Raw genomic sequence first — 26308 nt, forward strand, 5'->3', positions numbered from 1 at the left:
GTGTGTGTGTATACATGCACATATTATAAAATACATTTCTTTTTATAGAGCCTGGTCAAAATGTTTGAAAAACACTACGCTAAGGGTAAATATCCATCACTTTTAGAAAGCACAGAGCAGGCGGGAGGGAATAGGACTCAAAGAAGATAGATTTTGAGAAGCAAGGTCTAGAACGATCTGGAGCGTGGGCTGCTGCTCAAAGAAAGTTAAAATCAGTAGATTTAGAAGGAGTTTTGGCAAGTGGGAAGGTAGGGACAGGAGAGGACCGAAATTCACCTGAGGGTAGAAGGTAAACACAAAAGCTGTATATGTTTCATTGCTTATTTTTCCTACTTCCCTTGGAAGCCCTAGAAAGAATTGCTGCTGACATGGAAGCCACATCTGTGGTAGTCTTTATCCTGTCCCTAATGCCTTTTTTCTCTTCTTGTAGACCAGAAAGCAAAGTGTGGGGCCTGTCGGGGATGTCAGGATTTGCGTGAGGGTCAAGGTTCACCCAGGAAACAAGGTAAGAGCTGGAAGGGAAGGTCCAACTCTGTGTTTTCGGTGCTGCTTGCTGATCCAGCTCACTTATTCTGACGGTGGGTTATCAAGTTCAGGAATCCTATTTTTCCATTGTTTCCTACGGAGCTGTGAAAGAGTATTGAGAAGTTATAGCATTTCTTAGTTTCCGTCAATGTTGTCCAATATCGCTTTTCGAAAATTGTGCTAAAAAACTCACATACAGTAAAATGTGCCATCTTAACACTGATTCTACCCTTATATTAATGGTCCTACAGATCTTTGGTTACTTCAGTGCTTGTTTTTACTGAGATGAAAGGGGAAACCATGAAATATAAGGCTAGATGTTAAATGCATTTAGTCGCAGAGCTGAGCAAGTCATAATTTTAAAATAGCCTGTGTTTAGGCAAATTTGAGAGCTCTTGAGCCATTTTCTAGGAAGTTTGTAAAGACAGAGATTTCGTACCTCCTGGTACTGGAGCAGAAGGAATGGTATCTCAGGCTACACACATGAAATGGAAAAATAATCAAACACTCAGGGCTTCTGTTCTGCTCAGTTAGGCACAAAGCACTGTGTATATTTTTAAATTTTGGCTTGAATGACTTGCTTTGTTTTTGTTTTTTGGGGTTTTTTTTGTTTTTATTATTTATTATTTTTTTATTTTGCATCAGCCTTGTAGCCTTGCCTGGTACATTAATTGTCTAGCTGCACACTGTGACCCCAATTGTTCGTGCTGAGTCCACAGGAAGGAGGGAGACCAGCTGAAGATGAAAATCTGCATTCTCTGGCTCATGTCTTTCTTCACACTTGCCGTCGGCCAGGAAAGCTTCCTGGGGGTGAGCTGGCACATGCCCCATTTTTTTCTCCCTACAGCCTCTCTTCTCTCCGTCTGCACTTTGAGAACCTATCACTCTCTCGGCAACTGGAGCTATATAATTTAATAGACTTGGAATCAGAAGTCCTGGGTTCTTGGCTCCACATGACCAACATGAGTTGGGGAGCCTTGGATAAACAGTTTCATCTCCTGGAAGTTAGATGATCTAGCTGCAAAATAAGGAACTCAGACAGAACCATCTTGGAGATGTCCACTAGCTTAACACATTCCTTCCTATGGTTTCTTTGACTAAGAAAAAGCATACAGATTGGCATGGGCAATCCTTGGACTCTCTTCCCTCTCTCCACTTACTTTTTTGATGATTTCATCTAGGATCATGGTTTTAATGTTCTCTGATGGCTCCGCAATTTACATCTGTCTCTCAGCCTTCTCCCCTAAACTCTAACCTCATATATTTACTACCTACTTGCTATCTCCAGTTGGGTGCCCAATAGGCCCCTTACCTTAATAAATCCACAATTAAATTCTCACTTTTTTTCCTCAGCAAACCTGCTTCTCCTTTCTCATCTCAGCAAGTGGTGCCATTGTCCCTCTAGATGTCTGGGCAGAAAATTTATTTTCATGTGTGACTCTTCCTGTAACCCATATCTAAACCATTGGCTCTTATTTTGTTTTGCTTTATCTTTAAAATACACCCAGAATTCAAACATTTCTCATTACCTCTATGGCTACCACCTCGATCCACACCTTCAGTATATCTCACCTGTGTTATTGAAATAACTCCTGAGATGCTCTCATTGCTTTTGTGTTTGTCTGTTCCTAACATGGCTGCGGGATTGAGCCTTCTAAAAAGAAAAGTAGACCACTCTCACCTCTGTTCAGAACTCTCCAGTGGGTTCCTATCTCAATGAAGTAAAAGCTAAGCCATTGCTATAGCCTATCTCCTTGGAGATATTCTCTGATCTCACTTCCTGCTCCTCTCCCCTTACCCATTCCACTGAGCTACTCTGGCCTCATCGCTCACATACCAGACATGTCCTTATCTCAAGACTATTGCATGTGCTGTTCCCTTTGCCAGAAAAGTTCTTTTCCAGGGATCCTCGGTTCCCCACCTCCTTTAGGGTTGTGCTCAAAAGTTGCTTCAGTGAGGTCTTCTCTGGCCACCTCTTTACCATCCTTGGCTTGGACTTTTAGATCCATAATTTCAGTTCTTCAGGGAGATCCAATTTGGCTAATTGCTGAGATCCTTATGAAGTACATCATTACAAAGCCATGTCGTAATTATTCTTTTCCCCCCTTTTAAATAGAGAAATGAAGGCACCAAAACAAAAAGTGGACTCATTGTGAATAAGAAAAAGCATCCAGGTGAGCGTCCCTTAGAGTGTGGTATGATAGACACTGGTGCCAAGGGACCAGGGTTCAAATCTCAATAGTGCTTGTGACTGGTGTATGACCTCAAATCTGTGAGGTTAGACTAATAGCAGTCCCTACTAACAAAACATTTATGAAGGTTAAATGATATAAAAAGGCAAAGTATCCTGCACCATACCTGACAAGGAGCTCTTCCTTTCCTTCCTTATCTCAATCCTAACAAAGTCTTTAATGGGTACCACCCTCAGTCTAGAAATGGATTGTGTTCTGAGATTTAATTTGTCATTCTGATGTTTCAAGCACTGAATGTATTTCCTGGAAACAGTGATGTACACTGATGGTTGCTTGGTTCCTGGGTCAGCCCACAAAAGCCTTTCCCCGGTGCAGCGGTCTGTCATAAGACAGCGTTCTAATAGTGTCACTAAACTCATCACCGTGCAAGCCTGGCTATGATTCTTCAGAAAATGAAATGGAAATTCAACTTGGAATGCTGTGGATACATTTTCTCTGGCAGTAAAAAATACAGCTAGTATTTATTGAACTGTTAGCAAGTGCCAGGCACTATTTTCCGTGTATTAGATGAACTAAATCCTGACATTGAGCCTCTCATTTAGGAACAGTGGTCATTTTTATTTTATAGATAATAAAATTAAAAACAGAGCTAGGGGGCAAGTAGAATGATTCATACCCAGTCAATCTGACTCCCAAACCAGTGCCATTAACCTCTGACACTGACCATCCCCCCACTTCTTACCTGCTTGGGCAGTAGGAACAAGAGTGCCCTATAGCTCTCTCTACTTGGTGTGGCTCCCAGAACCTGGGGCAGAGGCTACAGCCTGCAAGAGGGGAGAGTAAGAGGCAGGGCACAGGCTTTAAGGAGTGAGATGGTGGAAGTTATGGCAGCCAGGAAGCTCTTATAGATGTTTTGGGACATGTCAGCCTCAGCCAGCTTCCTGGTACCCTCTTGACTACTTTCTGAAAAGTCTAGGGATTGATCTGCTCAGTTCCTTCTCTATAAATTTCCTTTTTGCCTGGACACCCCCATCCAGGTCCCTAAGAAATGGGACAGTCTCATAGAAACTCCCATGTCATCTGTCCCCACAAAAAGCATGAATGTTCCAAGAAATCTAAGACTTCTAAGAGATTTCACCACCAGTGGAAATCAAAAGAGACCCAGGAAAAAAGGTTCACTTTTCCCCTCCTTTTCTCTAAGGTCCTTCACATTCCTAATCTAAGATCCATAGATGAGCTTTGGAGGATCTTGAAACCCCATGAAATCGCACACTAAGTTTCATGTAAATGTGCCTAAATGAGTTCTGGGTGAGAGAATACTCATAGGATTCATATTCTCTATGAGCCCGGAACACTTAACGGGCTCCCCTTAGGGAAACAATAGGTGCTGCTCAGGAGTGGTAAGGCAGAGGTGAGGGTGCATAAAGGCTCAAGTGAAGGCTCTGGTGTAGTTTTGCTTTTGCATGTCATGTAAGGTACTCAAATTTGGCTAATTGTTGGAACCTCTTCACAGGAGAAAAAAGGGCTCTTTGCTGAGGGTGAGACTGAGGGCTTTATACCAGAGATACTTCAAGGAGACCAGAGCAGGGAGAGTAAGAGGGAAGAGGGACTAGCATCGTCTCACCTCTTCTTCCTTGGGTCTTGATCCCTGAAACCTGACCCTGGACGTGTCCTGAGGAACTGTGTCAAGTCGGGAGGGTGAAGCCAGGGTGGGTCAGAGAGAGCAGGAACAGCTGCCCTAGCAGACGTGGGAGAATGGGCACATATCACTCACGTGTGGGACCATCTGCAAGGGTTTATTCTGGATGCTCATTTTTACTTACTGTCTGGATGAGCAGATGCCAGTAACAAGCAGTGTGGCGTGTTATGACCTCCCAGACTACATGTGATAATTGCTTTATGGTGGCTTCCTTGACAGTACTTCTCTCTCAGGCTGAAAGAGGAGGCTCCTGACTCTCTTCCTTTCTTTAGGCTCAGTCCAGGAATATGAGCTGCTGCTTCAGGTGGCCTACAGAGATTCCAAGGAGAAGAGAGACTTGAAGAATTTTCTTAAGCTTTTGAAGCCTCCATCATTTTGGTTACATGAACCAATGAGGATTCTCAGAGCAAAGGCCACCACATGTAAATCTGCCTTCTGGGAACTGGGAGTGGAAATGGGGAAGGTGGGTGTATCAGTCAGGACAGGTTAGGTTATGATATGGAGACAACCATCTCCACCATAACTGTGGCTTGGAAGAATACATCTGTTATTTCTTCTTCATGCTATATCCCTACTCCAGGTTGGCAGCATGGTTGTGTTTGTGTGGTCACTTGGGAATCCAAGATAATCAATGTACCCAGTTTGAGCCAAAAAGAAATGGAAAACTAGAAGGTTTCACACTGGCAATTGAATTCTCCAACTCAGAAGTGACAAACATTAATCTGCTCAGAACTTATTGGCCAAAACTGGTTTCATGGTCCCATTCAATCTCAGGGGAGGCAAGATATGTAATCCTGCTATGTGCCTGGAAAAGAGCAAGAAATAATTGACAAACAGCAGTCATGACCACAATGCTGGTTTTCAGAGATGTCAATGGTTTGTCTAAAGCAGTCGTTCTCAAAGTATGGTGCCTAGGTGAGCAGCAGCAGCAGTATCAGGGAACTTAATGGAAACGCAAACCGTTGGCCCATCCCAGACTTGCTGAATCAGAAACTTTGGGATGACGCCCTCCAGGTGATTCTGACACATGGCAACATTAAAGAGTCATTCACTACATGCCATCATGCATATTTTCACAAAGATGTCTGGTGACTTTGCCCCAGTTTTTTGTCTATTATAAAGGAAGGCCTTTTGGTGGGCATTTTTGGTCAGTTAGTAGGAAATGAGCATACAGAATTGGCTGATGGAATTTTTCATCATGATTCTTAAAAACAAATGTCTCTTGGTGTTTGCCATCTTGCTTATGGGGCCTACCTAAAAATGGTGTTAGGTAGACAGGAGGAGCCTCCAATGAAGTAGTGGAGAAATACCTTCTAGAACTCTTAAATAACTGTCAGGTTGGTATACTCTCTTCTGCTTCTCTTTTCCATTCCAAGGTCTATCTCCTGGGCATCCATCTTTCTTTGGGATGCTAGGCCTAACCACTTGATTTTATATTTGCCAGGTGTTTGATACCAGTCTCAGAATCTATTGAGCTGGACATTTCCTTACCTTGAACACATTGCCATCTTAGTTTTATCCTTCTAGCTTTTGGAGAGAAACACTGGGTTCAGATTCTTTTTTTTTTTTTTTTAATTTTTAATGTTTTATTTATTTCTGAGAGAGAGAGAGAGACAGCGTGAGCAGGGGAGGGTCAGAGAGAGAGGGAGATACAGAATCTGAGGCAGGCTCCAGGCTCTGAGCTAGCTGTCAGCACAGAACCCGACGTGGGGCTCGAACCCACGAACCGTGAGATCATTACCTGAGCTGACGTCAGACACTTAACCTACTGGGCCACCCAGGCGCCCCTACTGAGTTCAGATTCTAAGTCAGAAACAAGGATGAGAACTTGACACTAGTCAATTTATAAATCAGGCCCCCTGAGACTAAGCTCTGTTTTCTGTGCAGACTGCAGGCACCAGAATGGGGTCTTGCAGTGTTCCTGTGAGGACGGCTACACCTGGTTCCGTCCCTCGTGCCTTGATCCCCAGAAATGCTACCTTCACACGGCCGGAGCACTCCAGAGCTGTGACTGTCATCTCAACAACCTCACCCAGAGCATCAATTTCTGTGAGAGAGCAAGTAAGCACATCAGGGCGCTGGGAGGAGAGCCCTGGGTCTACACCCTGGCACCCAACAAGCCACGGAGAGGGAGCTCTAGCTCTTCGCCCACATGATCTTCTTTGTCTCCATGCAGAGCTAGTGTTTACACGCTAAGCAAAGGGGGATAACAGTATACCCCACTAGGCTTAGCTCCACACAGTGAGAGCTCTATAAGTGGAGAAAATTCTGAAATGCAAGTTGATGTTTGAACATCACTTCAAATTTGAGGTTCATCTGCCTCAGCTCTGCAATTCTCTGATTTTATTGAGATTTAGGGGGATTCACTGAAATCCCAAGTAGGAGAACTGCTTAAGTAAATAATTTTTTTCCTGCCTGCTTTCATTTCTTTTGCTAACATCACCTTTCAGAAAAGAGAAGTCTAGAGGTGTAAGAGCAAGGAGGAGCACAGAGTGATTACATTGAAATATATGTCCAAAGTTGCCTACAAATATGTGTACTGAATGCATTACCAAAACAAGACAGAAGTTAGAAGTCTATTTTAGGAAACCAGTGGAAGCCAAGTGAGCTGTTGCCTTAGGTGTATATTCAGTGGATGATGAAGTAAATCAAATGATGTGGACTCCAGGGCTTGAAGGTCTTTACATAGTTTCCTCAGAGATTACTCCGGTTATCTTGAAGCTTTAAATTTTGGCAGAGCTGAGCAAAGAGTGAAGGAGAAACTGAAATAGCCCAGATTTTCTGGACATTCCTGACTCCCCTTCCCAGGACAAAGCCAATTCATGAAGGCAAATCATATTTATTAAACACCATCTTTATACCCAGGTCAGAGGCAAATTCTGGGAGGACACAATGAAGCATTTCTCTCTATGAATTAGAAGGCTAGTTGGGGAGGCTAGGCTACTATACAAGAAAGAAGATTATATAATTTCTTCAGCAAATTTGAATGAAAGCCTGCCTTTTGAAGGGTGATCTGTGTCTGATCCATCTCGAAGAGATACAAAGATAGATCAGACAGGGATGACACTCACCAGGGTCTTCCCAAGGTGGAGTGGGCACATAGAAACATGAGAAATTCTCACAAATAGATATGCCTGTACAAGACGTTGTAAAGGGGGTATGGACAAAGTATTGTAGGAGTTTCGAGGAAGGAAAGAATCTTTGCATCTGGGAATCAGGGGAAGGCTTGCAGAGGAGGTACATTTGACTAGGTGCTGAATGAAGGATAAATGGGATTTATCCATATAAAAATGACCAACAACTTGTCCCTGCACAGGAAAATACTAGCAATGGGTGAACAAGGGTATGCTAGAGATAGCAAGTAGTGTTTTATTGTTTTGTTTTGTTTTGTTTTTAATGTTTAATAGGGAGAGTGTTTAAGCTCAGTGCCTAAATGGGCACATATTTCAGTGTTAAGTGACTGCTTTCTTTTTTTTTAAACCTCACGTGGGTGACCACACATTTACCTACTTATAAGGTTGTGTTATCACCAGAACTTTCCCATTACATTCTAAATCCACAACTGAATATCTAGTTTTATGTACACTTCTTATATTATTTTAGGTGAACATTCATTGCAAAAAGAAATTGAAATACTGCTGTTGAATAGATGGGCTCTAAATGTACTTCTGTAATTTTATGCAAATAATTTTTATATCTCTTAACCTCTTTTTATTTCCCATAGAAGTTTGGGGCACTTTCAAAATTAATGAAAGATTTACCAAAGACCTTTTGAATTCATCTTCTCCTTCGTATTCCAAATATACAACCGGAATTGAAATTCAAGTAAGCAATTTCTACTTATTGCATAAGAAATCATTGGCTGAACATAAATTCAAGTGTTTTCAATTCAGCATGTTTATTTAATACATATTCTTAATCATTCACATTCAATGAGTTATTACAGAGCCGTTAATCACATGGCTCACAACTGGCGTACATTGAACATTGTCTTTCTGGGAGAGCTTTAGCAATTGACTTCTTTCCGTTTCTCTTGTGTTCGCTTATGCTCATTTATGTGAGCCATATTCTACTAAGTCTTCTTGATTGTTTTCTGTTTTTTATTTGTCAAAAGAAAATTTTCATGATCTAGGCTCAATTGTAAGCACTTGGGATTTGTCCCATAAAGAAGCCTCTCTTGTTAGATGCTAAATAGAATTACTGAGAAAAGTTCTGGACTATATCATGAAGTCACCAAATAATTCAATTAGTGTCTGTCTGCCTAAGATGATGGTTCAGATGTGATTTTCACTGAAGACGTACACAAACACATTATGATAGATTCAGTTTAAATGGAAATTTATGTCTTATTTTTGTGAAGGAGAAAACATAGATTTGGGGGGTAAATTTATACTATTTGGCACCCCATCCTCCCTTCTAAGCAATTGGTTCTTCCATTTTTATTAGCAATCTCAAAAATAATAAATGGTGTGTGTGTGTGTATGTGAGTGTGTCTATGCGCGTGTGTATATGTGTACATTCTCAACTGCCATTTGAACTCTATTTGTATAATATCAATTACCTTCTGTGGAATCTCTTTGCTTAGTGGTTCTGTTGGTTTATTTATTATCTCCATCAGGGTTTTTTTTTTTTACTTAAATATCTTTTTTTGTACGTGGACAAAGATCAACATGTCGCCCTTTTCTCTGTTTGTAAGCTTAAAGAAGCATTCAGAAGGATTCAAGATTTTGAGTCAGTTCGTGTCACCCAATTTCGGTAAGTAACACAATGGCCTTAGAAGGGCATCCTCAGAGTTGTGCACCCATCCTGCAGAATGCCCAGTGCTGTTCCCAAATGGCCTTGACAGAAAATAGGGCAGAGCTGGTCTTCCTAGTATTCTTACTAAAGTAAGAATTTAAAAGCATTAAAAAGCATTGCTTTTGTCTAGTAATGCTTTTAAATGCCAGAAGAGGAAACTTAAACACCGAATGGCAGTCTTCAAGCTATAGATCAGAGACTGGAACTGCAAACCCGCAGGTGGAAAACTCGGAATGTACTCGGAATGTTTCAGGAGATCGTGGTGTGCATGTATGGACCAGGATTGGGGGGGGGGGGCGGAGATGAGGGCTGTGGGTTGCAGAGGGATGGTTTTTCTCTGTCCATAAGCACAAGGGGATATGATACAAAGTTGTATAACTGGGAGCCATGGGGGCAGCCTTGGGCAAACCATTATATTTTTGTGTAGGAATCATGTGTGCACTATAACTCATAACCCAGTAGGCATTGTCTACAGCAAATAAAGATATATTTAGTAAATTATCTTTTTGTTTATGCTTTCATTCCAAAAGTTATATGGTTAGTTAGCCATGTGTAAATTGATTACTAACTATTAATAATCTTCTTGATAGAGGAAGTGGCTTAGAGGTCAGAGAGCTTGACTTATTATATATATAAGAAGGGGAGTGGGACAGAAGGAGAGAATCTCAAGCAGGCTCCATGCTGACCCAGGGATCATGACCTGAGCTGAAATCAAGAGTCAGACCCTCAATCAGCTGAGTCACCCAGGAGCCCCTCCACCTGCTATTCTTATCATTTCACCTGTCTCTCATAACACTTAACTAAATGTATATGTCATGTATATTTATGTTATATAAATTATATATAATTGCTTATATGTGGTGGTCGCTTGTTTCCTATTTGCCTTGTCTTCTCTACTAGAATGTAAGCTTCATGAAGACTGGCACCAAATCTGTTTGATGTGTTCCTGCAGACCCAGTGCTGTGCATACACACAGCAGGCCCTGTGTGACCGAATGAATCTCATTTTTCTTTCCACATAGTCATTATAGAGATGGAAGCATCGTTGCTGGGTTTGAAGCTGTGGGTTCCAGCAGCACATCAGAGCTGCTGTCAGCCATTGAACAGGTGGCTGGGAAGGTGAAGGCAGGCCTTCAAAAGCTCTTCCCACTAGAAGATGGCTCTTTCAGAGTATTTGGAAAAGGTAACACCAAATTCCCCTCTCTGACTCAGTTACGGGAGTCCTTTAATTCGTAGTTTATTTGTGTCTTCTGATGGAAATGTTTCTGATACAGGATTGTAGTAAGACTGACTTTTGGTAGACATGGTCAGCCTTCCCACCTCCCACTCTCAACATGATGAAACTCAGTTTCAGTGGATTATTTCAGATCCTTGCTGACAGCGATCTGGTCTCCAGTTGCCAGTGTAAACACTGTGGAAGCTGGACTTTACTGTAGGCTTTGCTGGAAATGACTCAGCAATAGTTTACTGGTACACATACTGAGAGAGCCCCGGGGCTGACATATGCTTAAATCATAATCCAAGGAACCAAAGAAAGAATGGGTATATCTAGATCTTTAACACACACACACACACACACACACACACACACACACGACAGCACCACTTTTCCTCATATTTTTTCCTTTTCCCTTTTTTACATTCAATCTTAAACCTATTGTATCCAGATACGTACCACTTTCAATAACATGTATTCAATAATATTTACTAAGTGCCTAAAGTGTATAGGCACTTAAGACACAACAGTAGGAAAAACAAACACATATCAAAGCCCTTGAGGATCTTCCATTCAGGGTTTCCTTCTCTTGGTCCTGATCACAGTGAGAATATGCTATTAAAGGCCAGCTGCAAGAAAAAAGTAGTGACCGTTCACAATGTGAGAGGTTTTTAAAGGAGTACAAAGTTGGATGTCACCCTAAAATGGCAACTGCTCCTCTCTGAACCATATCATTACTGCTCTGTTCCCTAGCTTATTGAAGATTTTTTGATTTTTTGGCATTTCCTTACCGAGTGAAATTCCTTCCTGAGAGTGATTGTACCAGTCTTATTTTCACCTGATGCTTACTAGTTGACAGCCCATTAAAAGCCAGATTATTGGCACAGATCAGACACAAGCCAGCCTTGGGGAAGGCATTAGAAAGGAGAAAAGGGTACAGATAAGGATGAGGCTGGGCATCAAGGACAAGTTTCTACTCCTGAATTTTGCATGGGTTTTGTCTCTGAAAATATGACTTCTAAAGCACTGCTTCATAGAATGGTTTATAGAGAGTGCCAGGATATTTAGACATTTTTTCCTCTTCATTTCCATTTTTTTTCCCAGCTGAGTGTAACAGCATTGTCTTTGGATTTGGGTCCAGGAACGATGAGTATACTCTTCCCTGTAGCAGCGGCTACACTGGAAACATTACAGTCAGGTGCCAGCCCTCTGGGTGGCAGGTCCTCAGGGAGACATGTGTCCACTCTCAGCTAGAAGAACTGAGGAAGGTAAAGCATCTCTATCTTGTGTTTTGAATGTCAGTGTGGGCATCTCCCAGTGAGCACTGTTAGGTGGAGGATAATATATCAATTTGTCTCATTGGTTAGTGCACTGAGGTCAAGGGTGTAATCAGACCCTGGCAAACCCAGGGAGTGTGGACATGGGTAGCAGCGTCTAGGTGGATGCTGAGAGGGTCAGAGCAAGTCAGAGCTGATGTTTCTAGTGGGAAGGGTGCTACAGAGGAGTGAGTCAATGCTGAAGAGTTCTATGATAGTAAAAGAGCAACCAAGCTGGCCTTAGAAGTCCAGAAAGCCAGGGAATCAAAGATCCAAGTGAAGGTGTGAGTCAGACGTTAAACTCAGTACAAGTGAGGGGATGTATACACGTCAGAAACCTGGACAGGGAGTGGGTCAGCCGGGGGTGAACCATATACAATGACAGAACTGCAATGGATCTTAAGGGTCATCTGGCTTACCAACCTCTTTTTATAGATCAGGAAATGAAAGGCTAAGAGGCTAATGGTCCCTTCGGTAGCAATAACATTGAACTAGAAACATGATCACTTGATTTCCAGTCCTGAACTGTGACCTCCACATGATGTTTCCTAAGGCGAGGTAGATAGAAAGCTGGAAGCAAATAGTGAGGAATTAGAACTCAAGGCATGGAAAGGAGGGACTCTGAGACCAGGCCACAGACATTATTCTGCTAACAGATGTCCATAGTGAGCATAACTTATCTCCCAGCCTGAGACCTTGTATTGCAGATGAAACTCAGAATGATATTTTTCAAAGACAGTTTACTGCTCCCTTTTTGAGTTTTCTCATCTGTAAACTGGGGAGGGAGATTGGGCCAGATGGCTTCTGGCATCTATCCTTGCTCTTGCCTTCTCTACATCGGCTCCAGGCATGGACCAGAGCTGGAACTAGTCTCCTCCAGGTGTGAAGGCAGGCAGGTCCCAGGTGCTGTGAGCAGAGAACAGTACTGTCAGCTGAAAAGTACAAAAAGGAAAACAGATGGGATATGATCCCTGGGTTGACTTGGTTTGAACGGAAAGGAATATGCCTTCTTGGCTGCCTGCCAAGCTAGCTCAGTGTAGTGAAAGCAGAAGGGAACCTGAAGGAAGAAGCAAAACTCCTAATTCAACGACAAAGTGTAGTCATATCTCCACATATGTTCCTTTGTCTTCTCATTCCACAAGAATTTCTCAGCATAGTAGAGTGGATATAACATAGGATTTAGTGCCAGTAGACCCAGTCTTTCCACTTCCTGCTGTGTAGTTTGGAAAGTCACCGAAGCTCACTGGATATCAGTTTCTCTCTAATCAGGGTCATAATTTATATGAAACGCAAGCATTTTGTTGTTCTCTAGAACTTAACCCTTTTTATTCCTAGAATTTCAGTGTGATTGCAGGCAATGCCACCGAGGCAACTGTGTCATCCTTGGTGAGAAATCTTTCACTCGTCATTCAGCAGAACCCATCAACTACGGCTGGCAATCTGGCTTCAGTGGTGTCCATTCTGGACAATGTTTTGTCTCTGTCACTGTCAGGCCATTTCAAGGTGTCCAATTCAACTATGGAGGTATGGTCTCCTTATGCTAGAAGAATTCACTTTATTTTTTTTTTAAGTTTATTTATTTCTTTGAGGGGGGGAAGAGAGAGAGAGGGAAAGAGAGAATCCTTGATGTGGGGTGTGGTCTCATGAACCATCAGATCATGACCTGAGCCAAAACCCAGAGTAGAACACTTAATCGATGGAGCCACCTAGGTGTCTCAAGAATTCCCTTTGAGGTGCTCTATCTCTTAGGAAGAATGATATGAGCCCAAGTTGAAAGCACACCATTGAAAAAGACCAAAGAGTGGTGCCTGGGTAGCTCCGTCAGTTAAGTGTGGATTCTTGTTTCCAGCTTGGGTCATAATCTCTGAGTTCGAGCCCCACGTCAGGCTCTACACTGACAATGTGGAGCCTGTTGAAATTCCCTCTCTCTTCTCTCTCTGTCCCTTCCCCACTTGCATTCTTTCTCTCTCAAAATAAATAAACTTTGGAAAAATAAAAGACTGAAGAGTCATGTAACTGTCTTTTATGAGCTTTACTGCTTCCTCGACAGGGTACAAGGAAGCTACAGGACTGATTATGAGTTAAAAAATGGGCTACCTCTCAGCAGGCTTAGAGGGAGGAATGAGCTTTGGCACTGTATGACACAGGTGCCAACTTTTTCATGTATTTGGAGTTATCTTTCCTGTGGCTCAAAGCTCTGATTTTAGTAGGATATATTTTAAGAACTCTCTCATTTTGACTGGGGAATTCATGATTTAGTTTGGATATTTAAAAATTAATTTAGGGGTACCTGGGTAGCTCAGTTGGTTAAGTGTCTGACTCTTGATTTGGCTCAGGTCATGATCGTATGGTTGTGAGATCGAGCCCACCATCAAATGCTAGGCTGAACATGGAGCCTGCCTAAGATTCTCTCTCTCTCCCTTTTCCTCCGCCCCTCTCCCTTAAGCATGTGCATTCTCTCTCTTTCTCAAAAACAAGCAAACAAATTAATTAATTAAAATTAGCTTAAAATTTGGGCAGATGAAACTTGCTTACTAAGAAATGCAAATAGGCAAAAAAAAATGATATGTAATCTGGTCACCCTAGAATAGCCACTGCTTACATTTTGGGTATCACCTCAGTGCCAAGAAAATAACAAATAGCACATAGAAGTACTTAATAAATATTTGTTAAATTTTTATTTTGTTAAATAAATGTCCTGCCAACCATTTTGGATATATGCATTTTATATGTTAAAGTACATTGTATTTTACAAAACTGGATTATAGAATGTATACTGTTACATAATCACACAATTATATACAACTATGTGAGATGAACATTATGTCAGAGATGACACTAAATATAAATAGGTTAAACTCCCTGAAATCAAAATAAAGATGCTAAAAAAATTTTTTTTGAAGTCTGACTTTGGTTGTTTACTAGAAACCAACTAAAACAAAAGGACAAATATCTAAAAATAAAATGTAGAGCACAGAGCAGGCAAACAGAAACCAAAAGAAGGAAGAAGTTCCAAGAGGCAGTACAAGAAACATGCTATGGGACTTGGGGCCAGAAGCCACAGAGTGTTCATTTAGGGTGAGACTCAGTCAGAGTGATAATGCCTGGGACAGAATGCTTGGGAATCAGAGCCATAAGCCAGAGACAATGTCCCATTGGAGAAAGTGGCAACTTTCAAGGGCTTGTTAGGAAAAGGAATCTCTTAAACTAAGACTGACCCTTAAAACCCACAACAATTCCATTTCTGGTTGCTCATCCAGTTTTTAAGGATTTTTGCTTTATATTCTCTTCTGTTAAATGAAGGTCATAAATCCACATGAATTAAAACTTGAACGTCCATGACAAGAATTTAGAACTTCTGAAAAAAAAAACATGATATTGGAAAGCAGTTCGAAATAATGTCTTACTCTTTGAGGCTCAGCTGAGCTATTAATAGGGCAGCCATGTTGCTCATCTCTGAGGACAGAAATGGGCACTGTGGCAGCCCACACCACAGGATTTTTTCTAAGCCATGCTGGTTCTCCAGTGTGCATATGAATGCTGGGCAGATGACTCTGGGACTTACATGCTTCTGCTGACCGAAGTTACTTAACCCAAAGCGTCCACTGTGCAGAGCAACTAAGCTGCTTATTGCTGATGAGTCTGAATGTGGTCCTCAGCTGAGCCAACTCTCTGGGCAACTATACTATACTTAATAATCTAAAGACTCTCTGCTCCACTCCTCTGACCTGCTTATTTAAAATACAAACTGACTTTCATCCTTGTATTTCAGGATGTCATTAATATAGCTGACCACATCCTTAATTCAACATCAGTAACCAACTGGACGGTGTTACTGCGGGAAGAACAGCATGCCAGCTCACGATTGCTGGAGACACTGGAAAACATCAGCAGCCTCGTACCTTCGACAGCTCTGCCTCTGAGTTTTTCTCGGGATTTCATTAACTGGAAAGGGATTCCAGTGTCCCGAAGCCAACCTGAGATGGGTTACAGCTATCAGGTTGAGCTGTCCCACCAAAATACTTCCAAACCCATCAGAGGCCATGTATTAATTGGGTCAGACCAATTCCGGTGGTCCCTTCCAGAAACTATTATCGGCATGGCCTCGTTGACCCTGGGGAATATTCTATCCATTACCAAGAATGGAAGTGCTCAGGTCAATGGGCCGGTGATATCTATGGTTATCCAAAACTATTCCGTAAATGAAGTCTTCCTGATTTTTTCCAAGATAGAGTCAAATCTGAGCCAGCCTTACTGCGTGTTTTGGGATTTCAGGCATTTGCAATGGAACAATGCAGGCTGCCAGCTAGTGAATGAAACTCTAGACACGGTGATGTGCCGATGTACTCACTTGACTTCCTTCTCCATACTGATGTCACCCTTTGTCCCACCTGCCATCATTCCCTCTGTGAAACTGATCACCTATGTGGGGCTGGGTATCTCCATCGGAAGTCTCACCTTATGCCTAATTATTGAAGCTCTATTTTGGAAGCAGTTCAAGAAAAACCAAACTTCCTACACACGTCATATTTGCATGGTGAACATAGCCCTGTGCCTCCTGATTGCTGATATTTGGTTTATCGTTGCTGCCACTGCAGACTCCACAGTAAGCTTTCCTGGAGTCTGCATGGCTGCAGTGTTTTTTATGCACTTTTTCTACCTCTCCCTGTTCTTTTGGATGCTCATGCTCGGCATCCTGCTGGCTTATCGGATCCTCTTTGTGTTCCATCACATGGGCCTACATGTGATGATGGCCTTCGGGTTCTGCCTGGGCTATGGGTGCCCTCTCATCATATCTGTCATCACCATTGCAGTCACACAACCTAGCAACAGCTACAAAAGGAAAGACGTGTGTTGGCTTAATTGGTCTGATAACAGCAAACCCCTCCTGGCCTTTGCTGTTCCTGCACTGACCATTGTGGCTGTGAACTTGGTTGTGGTGCTATTAGTTCTCATGAAGCTCTGGAAGCCTCCTGTTGGAGAAAGGCCGAGTCAGGACAACAGGGCCACTATTGTCCGCATGGGGAAGAGCCTCCTCATCCTGACCCCTCTGCTGGGGCTCACCTGGGGCTTTGGCATAGGGACAATTGTGGACAACCGGAATCTGGCTTGGCATGTTATTTTTGCGTTACTCAATGCGTTCCAGGTAAGAACAATAAGAACTCCTTATATCATCACCTGATTGGAATAATTATAAAGAACTGAGGTTGGTAATACCACTCTGGAGGCTATCTTCATCTCCCCACCCCACCAGGTCTATACCCAACATTGCATGTCAACGATGAATAGAAAACAAACAAATAAGAGGATGCATATTTTCCAATAGTTATTCTTATACTGAAGCAGAATATTAGACCGCTTCAGTAATCCATCCCAGGGCTTAAAATTTTTTTAATGTTCATTTATTTTTGAGAGACAGAGTGTGAGTGGAGGAGGAGTAGAGAGAGAGGGAGACACAGAATCTGAAGCAGGCTCCAGGCTCTGAGCTGTCAGCATAGAACCCGATGCGGGGCTCGAACTCACAAACTGTGAGATCATGACGGGAGCCAAAGTCAGACCTTAACCGACTGAGCCACCCAGGTGCCCCTCTACCCTATGATTTTAAATCTGTTTAAATTCATATAGCTAACATTAATCCCTCTTGCTGCTAACTCAGTCCTCTTCCTCTTGGGCAGACCTCTCCGCGAAAGCACACAAGGTAAGGGAAAGAAATCAAGAGTGACGGTTGACTCTGCATGGTGCAAAGGAAGTCTCTGGAGCATGATAGAGCAGGAGCTGGCAAACTGTAGCCAGCTCTGTTTTTGTCAATAAAGTTTTATTGGAAGACAGCCATACCAATTTATTGAGGTATGGTCTGCGGCAGCTTTCTTCACACTGCCAAAGCTGAGCAGCTGCAATTGTATGACCTACAAAGCCTACAACATGTCCTCTCTGGCTCTTTCCAGAAAAAGTTTGCCTACCCCTGCTGCAAAGTGTGGGTTTTACATTCCACAATCAAAGAGTTGTTCAGAGAGTAGGTAGACAAAGTAATCTTTCGGATTTGGTGAGTCTGGAAGAGAGCCTTTAATCCTGGTTTGATGCAAGTTTGCTGGTCCCCTCTGGACAATGATTCAGGGAGATAGTGGTTAAACATTTAAGCTCTGGACTTAAATAGGTCTCAGCTCAAATATGTCAGATTATCAATGGTGGCCACTAAAAATATTACTTAACCTCTCAATTCTCTCATCTGTTAATAATATCATTAACTATATCATAAAGTAAATGTGAATATGAAGTGGCAAAATTTAGCTCTTAGCAAAGTGTCTGGCACAAGAGAAAATGCTAATATGTCTTCTAAAAGCAAACGGTCTTCCACCCATGTCAGCCTACTGGTGAAAGTTTTCAGTGGTAGTACAGATGACAAACCCGAGTGCACTCACTTAATGGTGACAGGCTTAGGGAGCTTCTGTTGAGGGTGGACCCATGGTGATCTGCTGTGTAAACAGGCACCTGGAGGAGGATTCCAAGGTACAAGAAAGCCAAGGGTTCCCAAAGAGTTGTACTTGATGGAAAGGATAGAGATATAGGTCCTCCATTTGAGCTTAACATTGGACCTCAGTGCCTGCTGCCATCATAAATGCTTAGTCAATGTTTATTTAATGCCTATTCCAAAGAAAGACTAAGATATAGAAGCAAATGGAAGTTATTTATCTTGGGTTCAGGATGACACAAAGGGGAAAAGAAAATGGCATGCATTTAAAACATTATTCATTCATTTATTTATGGATTCAACACAACCAACATTTTTTGAGTGCTCTGTTATGCCAGGCATTGAGGAGTGACCCGGTGTCCTTGCCTTCAAGGAGGCCACAGTCTACCAGGGAGACAGACAAGAAAACAACTTGAATGCTGGGTGACAGAATAGTATTACATATCTATGCTTCATTTTTCTGGAAAAGACAAGACCACACATGTGATTGATCTATTCTTTTTTTTTTTTTTAGGGTTTTTTCATCTTATGTATTGGAATGTTCTTGGATAGTAAGGTATGCGTGTCCATTTCTCTCTTCATCTCTTTCTTCTTCTAATCCAGAAGAAATCTACCCTAATAAGATTTCTGGGCTCTTATTCACATGTAAGAGGTGAGACCCTGGGTACTTTTGGAATCAAATTCTATAATTTTATAAAAGGTAGACACAGTGCAAATACTCACTGCTGATAATAAAATTATATAGAACTAATCACAGTATATAATGTGACCATTGTAGACAAAAAAGGGAAATTTTACTTTTCATTTGGTACTTTTATCCATGATTTGGCAGTCATTAAAGAGCAAAAGTACTTTCTGGAAGGGTGAATTTTGCTCCTTGATTAAATGTATGCATTTACTTTGAATATGCTGAAAGAAGTATCTCCTGCTATATTTCTAGAGTTTTATATGGTGAAGACTAAATAGCCTTTAACATTAAGTAACATCTCTAATGAAGGACAACCAACGTAAGCAAAAGATTATAGAAAAAAATTTATATAAACTGGTTTCATTATTTTTTGCAAGCTTTGAGCAATTCTGTTGATAGACATAAAGACAGTAAGCTAACAATACAAACTTTGTTTTAATAAGAAGATAAGACTGTTTTATAATTAGCACAATTGTAGCACATACACAAAATCTCTGTTTACAGAGAAGTAATTTGCTGTTCTTGATGAGACTAAATAATTCCCTTGATGGCATCATTCACATGGTTAGGAAACTCTTTCCTTCAAAGATAAATTTCAATTTAGCAATTATTGTCAATTACTATTGTCTAGAATCTGAATTATTATGGCTTTTAGTACTGTTGTTCTTTGTTTCATCTTAGATTTGTTTATAGGTATAGCAAACAAATAAAAGAAATCCTTTCATCAGATAGTCATGGTTAAGGTCTATGAAGGGCTTCCAGGAAATAATTCTGGTAAACAGCAATTCCAATCTGTAGTTTTGTTCTGGATTTGCCTATTATGATCATGCATGTGCCTCTCTTCAATATTTCTTTGTTGCCTTATAGTTGCGACAGTTGCTGTTCAACAAATTGTCTCCTTTAAGCTCTCAGAAGCAAGCATCAAAGGTAATCGTGTCCTGCTGCCAGGGGTCCAATGCCTGAAATTTGGTTTCACACTTTTCTCTATGCGCAGTTTCACAGCAAGACCATGTTGGCATAACCCCTTGAGTTTCCATCACCATTATATTTATGCTATCTGGCATTGTGTCTTGCCCAGGGTCCATGCTCATAAAGTTGAGTGAGTGAGACGATGAATGAATGAATGAATGAGAAGGCAAGGAAAGTTACAAAGAGAGTCAAGCATTGAGGTCTGTGGGCATTCTTGTGGGCAAATACCTTTGAACAATCATTTGCTTTAGTCTGACTTGACTGCCAATATCTAGAGTCAGTGAGACCCTTTTCTCTGCCTGACTTTCTGGACCTCCTGTAGACCATTTTGCCTTCAGACAAGTAAAAGGTTAATTTCTATTATTAGAAATGTTCTCTTTGAAAAGTGTTCCCTCTTAAGTGGGTACAATTGACTGTGACCCTTGCAACTCTAGCTCTTAAATCTACAAAGTGAGACATCTGTATGGAAACAGAGGATTCCTGTTTCATTCTTTGCCATGAGAGTGTAATCAAGGAGCAGTGGCTTGTGAGATGGGCCCTGCCCTGTATTTCTCACTCACTGACCAACTGGCTGAGTGATCTTAGGAAAGTCACATGGTACCTTTTGGTTTTATTTATTTTTTTCAGCTGTTAACATCAACTATTGGACTAGTTACTCAAAGCAGAAGTTCTGACTTTCTGTGATTTTGAGTTTATATCTTGAAAAACCAAAATGTTCAACCAGAAAATGTGGAACTAGTAAATCACTCACTATTCTTAAGCAAAGGAGGGAGATACAGCAGATGCAGCTGCATTATAGAAAACCCTGTAGTTAACAAGGTGAGACAGGCACCCCCGCCCCCCAACTTCCCCACCCTCCCAACTCCCCCACCCCTGCATCCTGCCAAGCAGGAGCCAGAGTTTTTATGGTTCAAAAACCTAAGAGAGAAAAACATCCCAAAGTCAATTAAAACAAAAACAAAAGTAAGGATGCTCGACAGTATTTTTTCTTCCTGTTTCTAATGTGAAGTGTTGACACTCCTCAGCAAGCAGCCGTGGTCACTGAGGGCTTCACATCTTGTAGATTTGCACTCCTTTTCCGATGTCATTTTTTAATTAGATGACAAAAGTGGGGTTTTCTTTTTGCATCAGATGGCTCACTTGCTTTAAAATAAATGTATATTTGGCAGAAGAGAAGAGGGGAGTTCGTAATTTCCCAATGGAGTTTGAATGTAAAACAGGAACCCAGATTACAGTGGTTGAGGAATATAGGCGAGGAAGAGATACCTCAGTGGGGATGTTCCTGTCAAGAAACTTGTTGTGAGAGAAAAGAGAGTGAGGGTGGAAAGTAGACGCAGACTCAAGACCAGCAGTGATGGTGGAGCTGAGTCACGAGGATGTGAGCAAGTCCATATGCTGGGAGGGATGAGCCAGCAAAGAGAGTTTGAAGACAAATGGGGGTTGGGGAGAATGACTGAGGGAAGAAGATTCTTGGAAAGGCAGATGGGATAGCTAGACTGAAGACGGAGGGGGCAGCCTCTTCCCTGGACACTGGAAGCATCAGTCTGATGCAGGTAGAGCAACGTATGCAGATTGGGTCACGGGGTGAGAGAATTCAGACACAGACACTTTTTTGTTTTGTTTTGTGTTTAAAGTAGGAGAAAAGGCTATCCAATAAGAGATGTAAAAATGGATGGCAAAATAGGGGTCTTACAAGGTCAGTGAAATTTGCTTGTTGGCTGAAGGGAATGAAAGAGGCCAACGATGTTCTCCACAAGGAAGCCCTCAAGCCACCATGATACTGTGTGGACCCGTGGTGCAGTTTCCCTCAAATCCTTGCTGAGGGCTGAGGGACCCTTCTAGGCCCTTCCATTGTCCCTAGCCATGTTGTCTGTAACTCTTCTCCAAGAGGCAGACACTGGTGGCCTCTACAGATTCTCCCTCCAGAGAGAGGATATTTATTTATTCATGGTTCCAGTGATTCAGGTCCTGTTATTGACCAATATCTTAGCCCCATGTACTCACATGTCCGAAAGGCTGCTTTTTCCCAGACCATGTAGAGTCCCTGATAGTGTTGCAACCTAAGATTTTTTTTCTCTGTATGGGGCAGGATATAGGTTTTTGTTTTTGTTTTTGTCTTCTTTTTTTTCTTTTTATTTATTTCTAGGGGAGAGAGAGAGAGAGATACAGTGTGAGCAGGGGAGGGTCAGATAGAGAGGGAGACACAGAATCCGAAACAGTCTCCAGGATCTGAGCTGGCTGTCAGCACAGAGCCCGATGTGGGGCTTGAACCCACCAACCATGAGATCATGATCTGAGCCGAAGTCGGCCGCCCAACTGACTGAGCCACCCAGGTGCCCCAGGATATAGTTTTAAAAGCAATGATAATGACCATAGAATTTTTCTTTACGGTTATAGTATTTGTTTACTAAGTCCTGAATCTAGAAAATCAATCATTTTCCTTTGGAACTTTTGGACATTTCTCATTCTTATCTCTATGATAATTTTCTTCCAAGAGCTCAATGTGGAGTAGCAACTTTTATATTTCAGTGAAAATCAGGAGCTATCACTGGGCTGCCTACCGCATATACAAGAACTTTCTTCTCCTGTCTTGATTTAGCTTCCTCATGACATGGACAGGGGTAGGAAATGGAGCTCATTCTTTCCAATATTCCTGGTACCTAATGTAGTGTCTAGCACACAGTGGTACTCAACAGGAGGTGTTAAATTGATTAATAAATCAGTTGATGAGTGGAAAAAGATATAATGTATCTTAACACTTTTACCTACCCCATAAGTACATGTTCTTTATTTGAAATATTTGGTTTCAGTTAGATGATCCAGTTATCAAACTTCTGAACTCAATTTAGCTTCTGCTGCAGTTACTAAAGGATTATTCACAGACAGATTTGAATTCTAAAATGAGTGAGAATAGGCAAAGTCTTATTTGAGATCATTTTTATAGAACTATTGTTTTTTTCCCCATGGGTTCCTTTTATAGTGATAAATGTGTGAACCAAAGAAATGTAAGCATAAGCATGAAAAAAGATAATGCCTTCTTTATTTTATTTATTTTTTAAGTGCTTTTTTTATTTTTTATTTTTGAGAGAGAGTGTGAGCAGGAGAGGTGCAGAGAGAGAGGGAGACACAGAATCTGAAGCAGGCTCCAGGCTCTGAGTTGCCAGCATAGAGCCCGACATGGGGACCCATGAGCTGTGAGATTATGACCTGAGCTGAAGTCAGACACTTAACCAACTGAGCCACCCAGGCGCCCTAATAATGCTCTCTTTAAACCTGCTTTCTAGTTCATTGTTAGAAGTTGTGAGAATATACAGGAACACAAGATTCACTTAGAAATAAGTTCTTAGGCATTTAAAAATGATTAAAAAAGAAGAAAGAGTAGGAAAGGAGTACTCTATAAAAGAGAATAGCGCACCATGTAAATGGAGTAAAAGTTCACTGATGACATTAAGATGTCAGAAATGCGGAGCGCCACTAAAAGAATAGAGCTCATGTCCGAATGACTTCTTTTTCTTTCACGCAGCAAAACTCAACAGAGGTATCTGCCAAACCCAAATACCCAAAGCCCTTCAACCCATTGCAACACAAAGGTGAGTTAACAATAAGCCAAAGATTAATAAAAGGCAGAAGAAGAATATGAATATATCATATGAGGAAAACTGAAGTGTACTTTTACTTATTTTTTATTAAAATTTTTTTTTAAAAAATCTTTATTTTTGAGAGAGAGAGAGGGAGACAGACCATGAGCAGGGGAGGGACAGAGAGAGAAGGAGACACAGAATCTGAAGCAGGCTCTGGGCTCTGAGCTGTCAGCACAGAGCCTGACGTGGGGCTCGAACTCACAGACCACGAAATCATGACCTGAACTGAAGTTGGACACTTAACCAACTGAGTCACCCAGGTGCCCCTAAAGGGTACTTTAAAAGCCCTCATGTGGAAAGTGGAGGAATATCAGCTGGCCATATGTCTGGAGTTCATCTGGATGGTGCTCGGGGCTGATGGAATATTGTTGGGGATTTGAGGCTCATGGAGACCTATGGTGTCCCTTTTCATTTCCTCACAAATTACCACCATTTCCTAACTTAGACATTAGATAAATTGATGACATTCATCACTGGGGTCATGGGGTGCATTAGTGTGGTTAAATGAACACCAATTTTGTCCTTACTGGAGAGTCACTCCTCTGTGTCAGCAACTGGGCAGTGGGCACGGGCCAGGTATTTGTGCCTAATCAGGTAACCCCAACTCCCTAAAATGTTCCTGCAAAAGGAGAAGCTACCACCTGCTATGGGTGAGAAAGCACTGTTCCCTTCACCTGTGACATGCATTGTTTTTATCCTCATATATTGGCTGTAGCTAAAGTCAGTGATATTCAGCTCCTGGAAGGCTGATGTGTATGCATCGCAAATAGTTGCCATTTGCCTGGAGGAGAAGAGTGGAACCAGAGGGGTGACAGAGTTAAGCTGAAGTCATATTTAAATGCCCGAGTCCCATTTCTTCTTAAATTCGGTTAATACCATTATTAGGGCAGAGAAATGGGCCACTCATGTTAGATTCTAAGCAAAATTATTTGAATTCCAAATAAAGTTCAAGTGTTTGAACTTGAAAAGGTGCTTTTCTCCCAACATGTCCAATGCGCCCACCCAGAAACCTTGGGTCCTGTTATCACCATCACCTACAGCTAGAGTGTTTTTTACAAATCTCTTAACCTTTTGGGATGTTTATCTCTAAGAGATCACAACGCTTCCTTCTAGCAATAACATTTTATGATCTCAAATCTACTTTATCTCATGTCTCAGCCGCATCTGAGAGATGTGGTGCTTCTCCTCTCAAATGAGAGATGTCTGACAAACACAAGTCTCTTCAGCATTAACGAGAGTGTGGCTGTCTGTCAACCAGTTACATTCTGTAGCTTTCCCTATCACCTTTCCAGAACTGTCCAGAGTGGTAAGGACCTGCATAGGCATATTTTCTTTTTTGTTTTTTTGTTTTTGTTTTTTTGCAAATAGTTTCTTGTCAAGTTCGTTTCCACATAACACTCAGTGCTCATCCCCACAAGTGCCCTCCTCCATGCCCATCCCTCCTCCCCCCCACATACATCAGTCCTCAGTTTTTGTCAGCATTCAACAGACTCTCATGGTTTGCCTCTCTCCCTTTCCCCCACCATTTCCCCCCCTCTTCTCCCCCTTGTTCTTCCGTCAAGTTCCTCCTAATCCTCCTATACGTGCAAACATATGATATTTGTCCTTCTCTGCCTGACTTATTTCGCTCAGCATAACACCCTCAAGGTCCATCCACGTTGCTACACATGGCCAGATTTCATTGTTTCTCATTGTGCATAGGCATATTTTCATTTTGGTCTCATGCTCGATTCCAAGATGGAAGCAATAACTCTTATCATCTCTTTCCTTTCCTAGGCATTTATGCCCTTTCTCACACTGGAGAATCCTCAAATGACATCACGCTAACTCAGTTTTTATCAACTGAATAAGGCTGCAAACCATAAAATTGAGGGAAATTGTTTTGGTGCAACTTAACATTTAGAACTAAATGTCAGTGAAAAAATTAGCTCAACAATAGGTGGACCTTTCTGATGTGGACGGCTGGAATAAAATGAGAATGTTTCAGCAGCTAAATCACTGCTTTTTTTTTTTAATCTTCGTTTCAACGGAACCATTTATTTCCATGTGGTTTGATTCAAAGGATTTGCTTCATAAATGTTGGAAAGCAGGTTTTATCGGAAGTTGCGTCTGTTGTACCAGCTTTTCGCCGCCACAGACTACAGTTTCCTTTTTCATGAAATAGCATTATTCATGTGGCTTTCCTGGTCACCTGAACTGCAGTCAGAAAACGTCATGAAATCACCCGAGATAAATGGATGGCCCATGTTCACTTCCTATCAAAAAGTCATTGATGCAAATTTCCTAGAGAAAAGGCATTTCCCTCCCAAATTTTCTAGTTGGATTTTATGCTTTTTTTTTAGGTTCCGTTACTTACTTTTGAGACTTAATCAGAAATAATAAAATGAAAAAATTCGATTTCACACAGCTTTGTGGCCATTAGTTGGAAAGTATAATGATATGATTTCATATGTAATGTGGTGTTTTTCAGTCTATAAGGCATTTTCATCTGGCCTCCTGTCCAGTGAAGTGAGGTGTCCAGGCAGATCTAGATCAGAGTGAAATGGAGGCTCATCAAGGTGGAGATTGTGCAGCCAGTAAAGGGGTACTGAGGGCTTTTAGGGCTTTTGGTTCCTAGTCCAGTTCTATGGCTCACAACTGCCTTGGAAATCACCTTCAACCCTAACAACACTTATAAGGTCAGATATGAGATTCATTACTCCCAGAATTCTCTCTATGTAAGTGGCAAATTGAGGGTTTGGTTGTCACCTTCCGGGGATATACCCTAACACATCCTGGTTTTCTTTCATAACCACTG

The 26308-nt window shown here is 41.6% G+C and overlaps 1 protein-coding gene across 1 annotated transcript; it reads left to right on the forward strand.

Moving 5' to 3' along the window:
• Positions 1–1266: 1266 nt before the first annotated feature.
• On the forward strand, positions 1267–25444 carry ADGRF1 (adhesion G protein-coupled receptor F1). The gene is made up of 14 exons (XM_039231095.1): positions 1267–1335; positions 2642–2699; positions 4689–4838; positions 6304–6477; positions 8141–8241; positions 9113–9171; positions 10244–10395; positions 11533–11696; positions 13080–13268; positions 15517–16890; positions 18728–18769; positions 19769–19828; positions 23394–23460; positions 25288–25444. Exons 1-14 carry the CDS (start codon positions 1267–1269, stop codon positions 25359–25361), a joined length of 2733 nt encoding a protein of 910 aa, XP_039087026.1. The 3' UTR covers positions 25362–25444.
• Positions 25445–26308: the final 864 nt, after the last annotated feature.

The sequence above is a fragment of the Hyaena hyaena genome, unplaced genomic scaffold, assembly GCF_003009895.1.
Source record: "Hyaena hyaena isolate Hyena2069 unplaced genomic scaffold, ASM300989v1 scaffold_55, whole genome shotgun sequence".
NCBI lineage: Eukaryota > Metazoa > Chordata > Mammalia > Carnivora > Hyaenidae > Hyaena > Hyaena hyaena.